This window comes from Rhipicephalus microplus, chromosome 1 (genome assembly GCF_043290135.1).
Source record: "Rhipicephalus microplus isolate Deutch F79 chromosome 1, USDA_Rmic, whole genome shotgun sequence".
Lineage (NCBI taxonomy): Eukaryota > Metazoa > Arthropoda > Arachnida > Ixodida > Ixodidae > Rhipicephalus > Rhipicephalus microplus.
In genome coordinates, this window is record NC_134700.1 from 267,685,770 (window position 1) to 267,699,175 (window position 13,406).

The 13,406-nt window shown below is 44.9% G+C and overlaps 1 protein-coding gene and 1 pseudogene across 2 annotated transcripts; one reads left to right on the plus strand and one right to left on the minus strand.

Annotated features, from left to right (window-relative positions):
* Window positions 1–1,418: 1,418 nt before the first annotated feature.
* Window positions 1,419–1,791, minus strand: LOC119164859 (proteasome subunit beta type-3-like; annotated as a pseudogene).
* A 6,923-nt stretch (window positions 1,792–8,714) lies between these two features.
* On the plus strand, window positions 8,715–12,746 carry LOC119187520 (uncharacterized). 2 transcript variants are annotated; one of them, XM_075894201.1, is made up of 5 exons: window positions 8,715–8,915; window positions 8,995–9,064; window positions 9,130–9,189; window positions 10,926–11,000; window positions 11,786–12,746. In XM_075894201.1, exons 1-5 carry the CDS (start codon window positions 8,847–8,849, stop codon window positions 11,989–11,991), a joined length of 480 nt encoding a protein of 159 aa, XP_075750316.1. In that variant the 5' UTR covers window positions 8,715–8,846; the 3' UTR covers window positions 11,992–12,746. The 2 variants fall into 2 exon arrangements, with proteins under 2 accessions (XP_075750316.1, XP_075750317.1); XM_075894202.1 differs by lacking the exons at window positions 8,715–8,915; window positions 8,995–9,064; window positions 9,130–9,189 and adding exons at window positions 9,877–10,003; window positions 10,297–10,368 and having other exon boundaries at window positions 11,786–11,979.
* The last annotated feature ends 660 nt before the right edge of the window (window positions 12,747–13,406 follow it).

Here is a 13,406-nt window from a genome sequence, read left to right on the forward strand (position 1 = left end):
GTTCAGCTCAGTGCAGCAGAATGGTTTTTCTGATTTTCTACTCGAGATATCAGCGACCTGGAGTAGGCTGCGTTTTACGAGCGACTTCCCACAGCGATCAAGTTTTACAACATATTCTGTCTGTGGTGTAACATGTAAAAATTGTTGTTGAAATCAGTCTCTTTTTGAAATTATTTTTAGGGATGCATACATACAATCACAACGTTCATTATAGCTGCTAATCTGAAATTTGATTGCGCAACTTGCATGCAATCCTACAATGTTGCAGTGGCTGAAGTGTGGGTGAATACAAAAGCATGCATGCACACGCAAACTAGTCTGTGTACAAATCAGGTTGTTTTCGCAAAAATGTAACCTATTTTAAAAAAAGCATCTCATTGCTCTATGTACATAAACAGAAAAAGCTACACATTACTGTTATCTTTATAATAAAATATCTCTGGCGTCTTGATGCTAATAATTGTTGGGGTTTAACGTCCCAAAACGATGCTGTAGTGAAGGGCTCTAGAGATTTCGACTATCTGGGGTCCTTAAAATGCATCTAAAGTAAAGACCAAGAGTCTAATGCATTTCCGTCTCGATCCAAAATGCCGCGGCCGGGATTCGCTTCCGCGACCTTCGGGTAGAACGCGCTTAGGCATATATGTTAGTAAAACAGTGTTCATGAATATTTTATGAATATCCACTTTAAATATTTAAATACAAGTGTCCACTCAATATCCATTGAATATTCACAGATAACATTGGATATTCAGACCATTTGTGGACATCCTCTAAATACTGATGGTTTGCTGGGTAGGCTCCCCAGCATTGCAGATGATGTATGAAGCAGAGTGTAGAACAATGGCAACCGAATTGGTTGTGTATATCATTAATAAGTTCCTAACCTGGATGAACTTTGCGTATTGTAATATACTGTGCAAAGGGTTTGTTTAGTAAGCGAATGATATGAACCAATATTCTGAAGTGATGACTCAGCAGATCCTGATTAAAAATTTACCTTGGCATAAATTTCCAAGTTTTTCACTTTTCTGGCAACACAGTGGTTTAATTGGCTCGCGTGTTCATTATACCTGGGTCAACTGCAAATGATAAAGACAGCACTCGGACAAATTCCTTACCGGGTTTGCGAGACAGGCATAGCTCGAGAAGGATAATCCCCGCCGCCTTCTAACAGCCCTTTAAAATACTATAACAAGGTTTCTCCTCTTTCTCTCATCACATCATAAATGCTTTCTTGGCTGCAAACGAGTTGCACTTTCTGAATATTAGCTCGACCCTATTACAAGACCGAATTAAGGATAAAAACACAGCCTTTCTTTGAAGGAGTATAGAAAAAAGAAGAAAAAGGCGTGCATTTATTAACAAGACAAAGGACGAAGTTACAGGTTTCTGACGCGCGGTCACCAATGTTCTTTTCAGGCCATCCTGGTCTTGAGGTACTTGGTGGTGACCTTATCCTTCTCGCAGATAGCACAACGCCACCCCAGCCCGAGGCGGAGTCTCTATTGAAGGCATTCATGAGTGCCTGCGCGGTCGCCTCGAACAGTTCGTCAGGCCCCATGTCGGGTTCCCAGAGCGTCTCGCACATGCCATAGCACTGCTCCTCGCACATACCCTAGACAACTAAGTCGGTCGGCCCGTCGATACAGCCTATCAGGTCCAACACGCAGATGTAGGGCTCATTTGTCACCCGGTCCAAGCCGGCCACTATGGGCTGCACGCGAAGTACGGACTGAAGCGGCGCTCATACAGCAGGTTGGAGATGACCGAGCCTCTAGATAAAGCCATCTCTCTCTCTCTCTCTCTCTCTCTCTCTCTCTCTCTCTCTCTATATATATATATATATATATATATATATATATATATATATATATATATATATATATATATATATATATATATATATATATATATATATATATATATATATATATATATATATATATATATATATATATATATATATATATATATATATTACGGTTGAATTAAAGGATAGGTGGATTTGTTCACAGGGTGAGGATGAAGTTTCGCAGTCGCGGTAAAGATGGAGTCCTCAGGCTGCACCAGACAACGTCGTCTTCCTCTTCTACCTCGCCGGCACATACTACAGCCCCGGCTCATACCGTAGCAATCCCCCATTTACAGACGAAGCCCGCTGGGCGAGTTTATGTCACTGGAGGGATGAAACTACTTGAGGCGAGCCACGTGCACCAACTGCGTTTGATTTGACCGACGAGAAGATGTCGTCAAGCGTGCCACAACGTACGTCAAGTCAGTCAAGCGATCTACAATAACGTAGGGGCCTGTGTACTGCGCTAAACACTTCTGAGATAAACCAGGTTTTCGTTGGGGGGTCCACAACCACACGAATTCACCTTTGCGGAATGAAATGACATCATGGCGTTGATCGTATCGTTGCTTGGAGCGATCTTGTGATGGCAGTGTTCGCAAGCGAGCAATTTGGCGGGCTTCTTCAGCCCGGCACAATGTTTCGGCCACGGACTCATCGGTATGGAGCTTAAATGGAAGGATTGTATCAAGGGAGCTGCGTGGTGATCGAGCGTAGAGCAGGTAGAAGTGCGTGAAGTCCGTGGTCTCGTGCTTCACTGTATTGTATGCATAAGTAATAAATGGCAAGATCTCATCCCAGTTTTTGTGATTGGACGCGATGTACATTGCGAGCATGTTAGTAAGAGTTCGATTGGTACGTTCTACAAGACCATTCGTCTGGGGATGGTATGGTGTCGAATGTCTAAACTGTGAAATGCAGAGGCGAAGCAATTCTTGCACAGCGTCCGCGATGAATTGGCGACCACGGTCACTAATGATTACTTGAGGTGGACCATGGCGAAGAACAACGGAGCGTAACAAAAAGGCAGCGACGCCATCAGCTGTAGGAGATGGTATCGCAGCGGTTTCGGCGTATCTGGTAAGGTGGTCGACGCACACTATTATCGAGCGGTTGTTGTTCGAAGATCGCGGAAATGGGCCCAATAGGTCGATGCCCACTTGCTCGAAAGGCGTAGTAGGTGGTTCTACGGGATGAAGAAGGCCGTGCGGTGCACTGGTAGGTCGTTTGTAGTGCTGGCGATTCTCGCAGCTCGAGGCGTATTGTTTTGTAAAATTTCGCATTCGGGGCCAGTAAAAACGCTGCTGCACTCGATGCGGTGTGCGAATGAACCCAAGGTGTCCTGACGTTGGATCATCGTGCATAGTACGGAGAACGTCGCATCGAAGACTTTGAGGTACAACCAGTAAATAACGTGCGCCGGTTGCTGAGTAATTTGTTTTGCGCAACAGTCCATCACGAATGCGACCACTGCCTTTGAGATTCCGAGCGTCAACGAAGAATGGGTCTAAAGATAAATGATTCAATTGTTCTCGTTTGAAGATATTGGCGTCAGCAAACGTGTGAGAGACCGCAGCAAAACAGATGTCAAGGGTATCTGCACTGTCCTCCGTCGGGGTCATAGGTAGGCGAGAAAGACAATCAGCGTCCGAATGACGTCGTCCACTTCTGTACGAAATGCTGAAGTCAAATTCTTGAAGGCGTAAAGCCCATCGAGCAAGGCGGCCAGAAGGGTCTCGGAGGGTAGCAAGCCAACATAATGAATGATGGTATGTCACAATCGTGAATGAACGACCGTAGAGGTAACATCTAAACTTCTGAATGGCGAATACAGCCGCTAAACATGCTTGCTCTGTCACCGTATAATTCATTTCAGCCTTGCTTAGAGATCGACTCGTATAAGCAACAACATTCTCTGCATTATCATGGCGCTGAACAAGCACACCTCCGATGCCAATTCCACTTGCGTCACTGTGAACTTCTGTAGGAGCAGAAGGATCGAAATGACGAAGAATAGGCTCAGATGTTAGTAGAAATTTCAGTTCAGAAAAGGCAGCATCACAATCAGGTGTCCATTCTAATGGGCTGTCTTTTCGCAACAAGCTCGTCAGTGGGTGTACTACGTCCGCGAATCGGGGCACAAAGCCGCGAAAGTAGGAACATAGACCCAAGAAGCTTCGAAGTTTCTTCAGTGTCTGCGGTGGTTTAAATGTGCCGACTACTTCGATTTTGCGGGGATCCGGCCTGACACCATCTTTGTCAACTAGGTGTCCGAGGACTAAAGCTTGTTCACCAAACCGGCACTTCTTAGAGTTCAAAATCAAACCAGCCTTTCCGACACAGTCTAAAACAAGGCTTAAACGGACGTTTTGCTCTTCAAAGGTACGCCCAAAAATGACGACGTCATCCAGGTAGCATAAGCACACCTCCCATTTAAGACCACGAAGGACAGAGTCCATAAACATTTCAAAAGGGGCGAGGGCGTTGCAAAGCCCAAACGGCATCACATTGCATTGGTACAGTCTATCAGGCGTCACGAATGCGGTCTTCTCCTTGTCTGAAGGGTGCATAGGTATCTGCCAATATCCTGATTGTAGGTCTCTTGAAGAAAAGTACGAAGCCGAGTGTAAGCAGTCAATAACATCGTCAATTCTAGGCAGCGGATATACATCTTTTTTGGTAACGGCGTTGAGTCTTCTGTAATCAACGCAGAATCGCCAGGCACCATCTTTCTTCTTAACCAAGATGACCGGTGCTGCCCACGGGCTACCCGACTCTTCAATAACACCCTTCTTCAGCATTTCCTGAACCTGGTCGGCAAACACTTTTCCTTCTGATGACGACACTCGGTAAGGCTTTTGTCGGATCGGATGGGCAGTGCTGGTGTCAATCCTATGGTGAGCGCGAGAACGTGGTAAAGGTAGTGGCCTCTCCTCTTGGCAAAAGTCAAACACAGAAGCATGTCGCCTCAACAGATGGCGTAATGTTTGCTGCTCGTGTGACCGCAAAGTGTCGCTAATCATGCCTAGGATCTGCGACTCGTAAGAGCAACTCCGCTTGCCAGACACTGTACCTTTCTCACTCTCATCGTTGTTAACGACCGCTACAGAACCTTCAGTGGAATCATCGAAGACGCCAAGCTTCATTCCTCGAGCGAGCACAACCGGCATTGGCAAACAGTTCAGTGCCCCCAGAAAGGTTGCTCCTTCATCAACAGATACCAAACTACGAGGGACGAGTATGCCTTTCATAGCACATTGAACGATGGCAGGTTCAACGATGGCGTCAAAAGATGTGGCAGATTCTGGGACGAACACCGCAACTGACCTCATTGACCGCGGCGGCACTGTCAGCTCATCGGAAACAATCAGAGCATCCTTCGCGGCCTCCGGCGCCTCATCGACGAGGGTAGGAACAATGTCACCGCTGACGGAAAGTTCACCGCTTCTACAGTCGACGAAAGCGCCACATCCTTGGAGAAAGTCAAGACCGAGAATCACATCGTGGGTACAATGTTTCAGCACAAGAAGATAGATAGATAGATAGATAGATAGACAGATAGATAGATAGATAGATAGATAGATAGATAGATAGATAGATAGATAGATAGATAGATAGATAGATAGATAGATAGATAGATAGATAGATAGATAGATAGATAGATAGATAGATGGATGGATGGATGAATGGATGGATGGATGGATCGACAGACGGACGGACAGACAGACAGACAGACAGACAGACAGACAGATGCGCTCAAAGTTCGCTAACAATTGCTTCGCATTTAAAAAGAAAAGGACTACACAGACGTCAAGAAAAGTAGGCGCTAGCAGGAGGGTTCATAGCAGCGGTTGTGGGTGCACGGGTTGTGGGGGCTCTCCTAATCTGTACAGCTGCATTGTTATTGGCCGGTCTCGGAATCAGCTGACACTTGAAATTAAAGAAGCTGAGGCCATAACAGATATGTGTGAGTACGCCATAAATGGCACTGACGGATACAGATTTGTATCTTGGAGTGTGACCACGTGCAAGATGAGTTTTGTTTTTACGCATGTATAATACAGATGTTAAGGACATGAAATAAACAAGTGGATGTTTAGCGCCTACCTTTCATGACGTCTGTGTCATCCTGTCCCCCCCTTTTTGTTTTCATATGTGCTACGCTAGTCCAAGCTAAGTTGTGAAATCTCTCCACGTCCATCGTCAAACGTTTTCCTCCAGACACGTGTGACACACACCTGTACACCACTGGCCGCTGTATGCGGGTGTGAGCCACAGGTGATCGGCAGTTTATATCTAACCAGGAACGGTGACAACCGACAAATTGAAGTTTAAACAAAAGAGCATTAAAAACCGACATCGGCTTTGTCGAACCAACGAATGCAAAGGATAAACATTAGCATCCCAGTAGGACTCGAACCCAAGCAATCTGCGTGGCAGTCAGGTATTCTGCGAGGTATTGAAATTGCTCTGGAATAGTACCCAGCACACAGGCGTTTTATCGGTGCTGCGTTAAATGTGTTTGCTGCGGTGGCTATTTTCACTCGCTCTCTGGATTTCGTGCCGACCGGTTGTGCACCCCCCCCCCCCCCCCCGTTCTCCGACGACAGCGCAGCTCTGGCCGTCTGGGCTCGCCCTGCGCCATCTCCTGACGCCGACAAGAGCTCTCGCCGAGTGGTGCCCCATTCTCGGACTCATGCGACCGTGTCCATCTTTCCTATCTCCTCCTTACTTCCGTCGTTTATTGGCGTTCGCTGTCCCTGCGCCTCGCTCTCTCCTTCATCTCTCCATTTCTTTATCATTTAATCCTATACTTTTAATCCTTCCGTTACCCCCATCCCTCGTAAGCTACTGTTGAGCTGTCCTCCCTCTGAAAGACAGTTACGGGGCTCACTTTTGTCTTATATTTAAATCCCACAATCACACGCACTACCTAATTTCATATGAAAATAACAAGCATCACCTGAGTTCTCCTTTGATACAGGCGTCATGTAGCTTTAACTCTAATTGTGGTCTAAGTTCTGGTTGCGTTTTAAGTCAGTCTCATGAGCATTATATTTGTATTCCTATGCTTCAGTCAGCTATATTCAAGCGTTGCTCGAGCCAGGACGAATACGCAAACGAAAGTTAGGTGTGATATTCGCATCAACGCACCGTAAAGTGCATTTCAGTTTGATAACGCTCACATCTGTGCTCTAACGCGACTCGTGAGTTACCCTTTAAACGCCAATGCAGCCGATGTTTGCGGTAAGCCCACGACGTGGACACAACTGCTACACTTATAAAAGCGCGTAGATTCACCTCGTAACCACCCCGTTGAACCCCGTGCACAAAACGAGACCAAGTCCATGATACCAAATTCCACCTCTCCGTCATGAACAGGGTAGCTTTGTCAAACCAAATTCCTTTTCAACCACCAGCTATTTGAGAAAGGCTTCAAGAGATGGTTATATAGAGCGTCTTCTAATAATTTTTGCGGGGCCCTCTACTAAAGCGCCTCTCATAATCATAAGGTGGTTTTGGGACGTTAAACCGCACGTACAAACCAATATTCTAATGGTTTAGTTCAATTATTATTATTGTTGCGGCTATGTAGTATACTACGAGGCTGTGCACAAATATATTTGTTAAGTACGAAAGGCAGTACAAAAGCGGGCCATGCAGCTTTAGTGCAATTTCGAGTCTGTCCGAACGAAAACGCCAAAAGGTGAAGTAATTATAATATCAAGGACAGATAAAAATTGCGCGAAATGGGCCCCCTTCGAAAAAACCACGCTAACACGCTTCTAAAACAATGAACGCACGAAAAATAACGGACTTCATACGTGTGCCAAGAACAAAACGAAAAGCGCCATGCTTGCCCCCCTTCCCTCCCTCTTTTGATTATACTTATCAATCATTAACTACGAAAGTGTTCAATGAGTATGCATGCCCGTTATCGCACCCTGTCTGGTATACACTGGATAGCCCATGGGAAACCATGCAATGCCGCTAGAACAAAGTGTGAAGATGTAGCTCGAAAGAGGCGTGAGAGGTTGTTAACCTTCTTGCGTCATCTGCCGGCAGTCAGCGACAACAACGGCACAAATGCGCGGCTGACGCCGGTGGGACCCACCTCGGCACGCCGTTACATTTTGTTTTTGCGCCCCCGCGATCCTTCATAGACCCCCTTCAGTCCGTTCGCAAAGGGCGACCACGGAAAGACGGCGATGAATCCGGACCGATACGAAACGATGCAACGAGCCCTTTTATCATCTACAACCTCGGCGCATCCGTGCTGGACAACTTCCCGGTTCTGGCGAGCACTGTCGGCGCCAACAAAGTACAGCGAATCATTGGGTTGAGCGCGGTGCAGTGCAGCCAGCCAGCGTAGCGCAATCGCTGGTAACGCGCGATGCCGTTGGGTGGGTCCTCGATCCTAACGGAATGTTGTTGTGGACCCGGGCGCACCACAAAGGCGACGGTGCACAGAAGTGCGCGGGCAGGGACTACGGGCGGGTGGTGTTTCTATCGTAGCCGAGGATTTTCCCTCGAACTGTGTACTTCGGGGAAGGGCAGGACAGAAAGCGAAAGTTCCGCCAGAAGCGCAGTGACCGAGTGAGCTCGCAAACAGCGCGGAAGCAGCGCGCGTGTCGCCACCTCGCGGAAGCGACAGTACCTACTGTCTCTATGCACAAAGCAGATTCCGTGATAACTGTGTGGCCTAAATCTCTAAGGCTATGCCGCGAACGACGCTAACCGTGTCGCTTCCGAGAAAACTTCGCTCGGGTGCGCAGGCGCTGATCGCCGCGAACTTTGTATTTTTGTGAAGCGGGGCGAACTATTTCAAATTTTTTAAAAAAGAGAGGGAAAGAAAAGCGAAGAGCTGAGTACTTTTCGTTCCAGAAGTCACCAGCGTCTGTGCGCGGAAGGACGTTCTCCATACCTGCGTCAGTCGAGGTATCAGCAGTTTCGGCAAAGAGCTTTTCGCAAGTTTTATTGCAAAATTAACATGGAATCCTCGTCCCAAGCTGACCGCAATGAATGCGTCGAGGCAGTCGAGGAGGTTGACAAAAAGAAGGTAAGGTTCATGCGACTTTAAACAGTTACATGTATCCATTTTTGAGGTCCCACCAAAGTAACTCTCTTCATTCATGCAGGCGGTGCAGGCAGAAATAAACGCGCTGCAACAAACGCCGTCCGTGTCAGCCGAAAGCTACAACCCCGAACGTAAGTAAGCGTGTAGGTAAATATTTGTGAACGAGTGTTCTTATCATTTTGCCTTACTTTTGCAGCTGCAGAACCAGCAACACCCGAAAATATGCAGGCCAGCGGCTTTGCGTTGGCGGGCGAACGTAAGTGACCTAACGTACGAACGCTGCTCTGGCATTTTAAGTAAGACAAACGAGGCTATTACGTGAGTACATTGCATTGCAGCATAATACTATGCTCACATAATGATGCAATTTGCACATTTTAATGAGCATGGGTCGGAAACATTTGTGGAGCTCACTCAACCTCGCTTATGAAAAAAAAAAAAAAACGGGCAAATCCTACGTACCTTGGAAATTGATGTTATAAAAATCATGCGCATGGAAGGTGACTGTGTTGTAATTTTTTTGTTCATTGAGCGAAACGTCATAAAGTGGCGCTAAATATATGTACAAGTTTAGACACAGGCAACCGTAACGATGCCTAGGGCAACATAGATAGCAACACCAGAAAAGGTAAGCAGATATGAAGCGCTGGGGCTCGTGAAGTTAAAGGTAAGCCGGACTCACTCAGGTTCACGAAAACTTAAAAAAACTGTCTAATCGGACGTTCCTCAAACTAATCTACAGCTTCCCCACTGGATTCTTCTCTTTTTTTTTTTTTTGCAGAGCTTCACTGCTTCAAAAGTTATTTAATTAAACCCACCTAACCCGGTAATTAAGAAGCAAACAAAAGCATTTCAGCGTATTCCGTGCAAAAGTAGTCAACCTGTGTTTGGATACGTCAATATGCCCCATAGCTTTTGTTTTTTCGGTCATTCACAGTGTCATTGCAATGTTATGCATACTTTTAAATAATTTTTTCACATTTGTTCGGCGTTCACAGGTGAAAATGTGCCTCCTGAAGAACTGGAAAACTATGGCAAAGTCGGGTTTGCATTCGAAAGACCTGATGAACGTAAGTTATCCCGGAAAATTGAAACATTTGAAACGCATAATTTAATCTCTGATTATGAAACGGGTGCCCATCAACTTCTGAGTACATGCAGCAGTATAGAACGCTCAGCTATAGTACATTTATTTATTTGTTATTTATTTATTTATTTATTTATTCCAAATTGTGCTTTATAATAATGAAAATGCAACATGACAGTTCACCATCATGAGCTTGAATTCACATTATTAGGCAGCTCTAGAGCAGGGATCGTAGGCAAAGTTGCGCATTAGGTCACATGTGCTCAACTTTTGCAGGTGAAAATGAATTTCAAGAAGAGCCGGAAAGTCACGGCGCAGTTGGATTTTCGTTCGAGAGACAAGATGAGCGTAAGTTACCTAAAAAGATAAAAATATTCTAACCGCGCGATTTTGACTGATTAAAGAACGGATGCCTATCGACTTCTGAGTACCTGCAGCAGTAAATCACTTAGCAAAGGAATTTATGTATTTATTTTTATTCAAAATTGTGCTTTATCGTAATGAAATTTTTCAATGACAGCTTGCTACCTCCAACCTAAAATCCCATTATTAGGCAGCCTATAGGGAACATGCAGACATTGAGTACCCAGCCCAAGCATAGTTTTCAAAACATTACACGCGTACACGCGAGGTTATCGTGTGATCGCGACCACCTGGATCATCGGCGCCGTGGTTTGGTGCATTTGCGGTAGCAATACAAGCAAACACAGCCCATGGCTTCACTGACCAGGCGACCACCGTGCAGTCGAGGGGGGCTACACGGATAGAAAATGCTCGCTTTAATGCACGTATTGCGTTATTCAGCAGTAGTCTCTTACAGAAAACACCTTGAGACCTTCCACGCATTCATGTCTAAGTGGCCTACCGTAATACCATATCTCTCTTTCCTCTCTCTCTTTTTTCAGTGTTTCCTGAAGACGAGCCCGAAGAACCTGCAGATTCTCCCGCTAATGATGGCTTTACACAGTTCACGAGTGAACGTAAGTCACCCTACAAATGGTGCGTGTATGTGGGTGTCTGTTGCGTTCACAATAATAATGATAATATTAATAATAATATCATTTATTTATTTCCCATCAATACAATGGAACTTGGTGGAAGGCGTGAGAGTAAAAGCGAAGAACGCTGTAGGTCTCACACCTTTTACATTGGGCAGCAGCAGGAAACATCACTATATTGCATCTGTGTTCACAAGAGAGCAACACAAAATAGAAATAAACTCAAAAAGGTAACCCCCGTATTCAGAAACGCTCCTTATTTGACTTGACCTTTGCCCCGCCTCAAAGCAGCGCGTTTGAAACGGGCTTGTGCTGCATTGAAGGGGGTGGCAAGTGAAGGGAGCGGTTCGGGTGTAAGTATGCGGGCTACAAACATTTTCGCTCTTCACTGAAAATGGGGCCGCCACGGCCGGGATTCGATCCCGCGACCTGCGGGTCAACAGTTGAACACGATAACCACTAGACTGCGTGCGTGTGTGGATGCGATATTTCCAGGGGAGGGTTGGGGGAGAGGGGGGTGGGTGTTAGTTTACAATAAGCCTGATACCTAGAGCTGAGCATGGGGCCTGAACACCACGACTCAGCCCATAGATTAAAAAATTACCAAGGAACATTTATACTGAGCGTGATCACAAATACAATATGAATAACTTGTATTTATATATCTGTTCCCACTCGCTCCATGTTGTTCAATGTTACTGGGTTAAATAAGTTGGACGATCGAAGGATCACGTGACATTCGCAAATGCCTCCATTTTTCTACGCAGGCCTTGGTGCAAGAGTGCATCGTCTGGCCGAGAAGATTGCTGAAGACACGGGCAAGGTTTCCCAGAATTCCGAAAACCTCGTTCTTCGAGTATCAGCGCGTCGCGACGACATCTTGCGACGCAACGAGCAGCAAAAGCAAAACATCGACACCCTAAAAAGCATGGCTCTTGATAATTTGAAGAAGTACTCGAAAGATGGCGAGTAGATAAGTCGACACTGACTGCAGACAGAGAAGTATGTGTACATGTGTAGCAGGGATAACATATTTGAAGTACTCGCTCCGGGCTAAATTGCATCGATGACACATGTGCTCACTATATCGCGTATTAGTTATATTTATTTATTTATTTAGAAATACTGTCAACCCTCTATTTAGGGTCATTACAGAAAAGGTACGACACACTGTACAAACAAATTGGCGATATAACTATACATCTCCCAATGATAAACCAGGTATGCATACATACAAATCCGTGAAAGCTCTGCATTCCTAACGAAAAACGAAAAACGCACACCCTGATTCGCAATGCAACGAATAACAATCACAATAATATTTACAAGGAGTCACATAAATGTAAATCAAGTAAATGCACAAATTTATTGACATCACCCGCATTGACTATGTTACTCGGTAACCCATGCCAATCTTCGATGACATCGGGCGAGAAAGTATGACGGTACGCTTTCGTTCGTGCAAAATAATGTTGCACTACTCGTGTATGGTATGCCCTCTCGCTTCGTTTTCCAGGTTGTTCTATGTAGTCATTTCTGTTAATTTGAAACTCTTGCCTTCTAATGATTGAAAAAGAAACTTCAATCTATTTTTGCGTCTGCGCTTGTGGAGCGTCTCAAGATCACATAGTTGTAGCATTTCTGTGACTGAGTTGCTCTGCTCATATCTCGAGCATATAAAGCGAGCTGCAAGCCGTTGTATGCGTTCAAGTTTATTTACAAGCACGTTTTGGTGGGGACTCCAGAAAATACTGGCATATTCCAGTATCGGCCTTATGAAAGTTTTAAAAGCAAGAAGTTTTACGTCCATAATAGCACCCTGCAGTTTTTTTCTTAATATGTACAATTTTACTTCCAATATACTTCCTTACAATAAACACCTTTTACAAGATACAACATACTTCCTTTTGTGATCACAACACCAATTTCTAGCAAGTTAGCACGCTAGCTTTGTATTTGTTTTGTTATTTGTATATGCATTTGTGTTGTTTGTATTTATGTTGTTATGTTTGTGTTGTATTTATGTTTAATTATTTGTTAATAATAAAGAAGTCATAGTTGTGTTCCACGTCAACAAACACAATCAAGTTTGGTATGTATATACATATGAATTTAATAAACATCTTAAGCAACTGTTTCTAAGGTACGTATGGATTTCGAAATGTTTGATGTAGTTTTAGCGAATTTCGCGTTATGGTATCGTTTAATACCAGAAATATATGTAGCGCAAATAATAATACGTAAACGAGAAACACGATAGACGAGTGCTTCTACCATTGGCGTAGCCAGGCGGGGGAGGAAGTGGGTGTTAATTGACAATTGTGGTGCGCAGGAGAATAACATCATCTAAATCGCCCGCGATCTTTCCCAAATTATCTCTCCTTTATC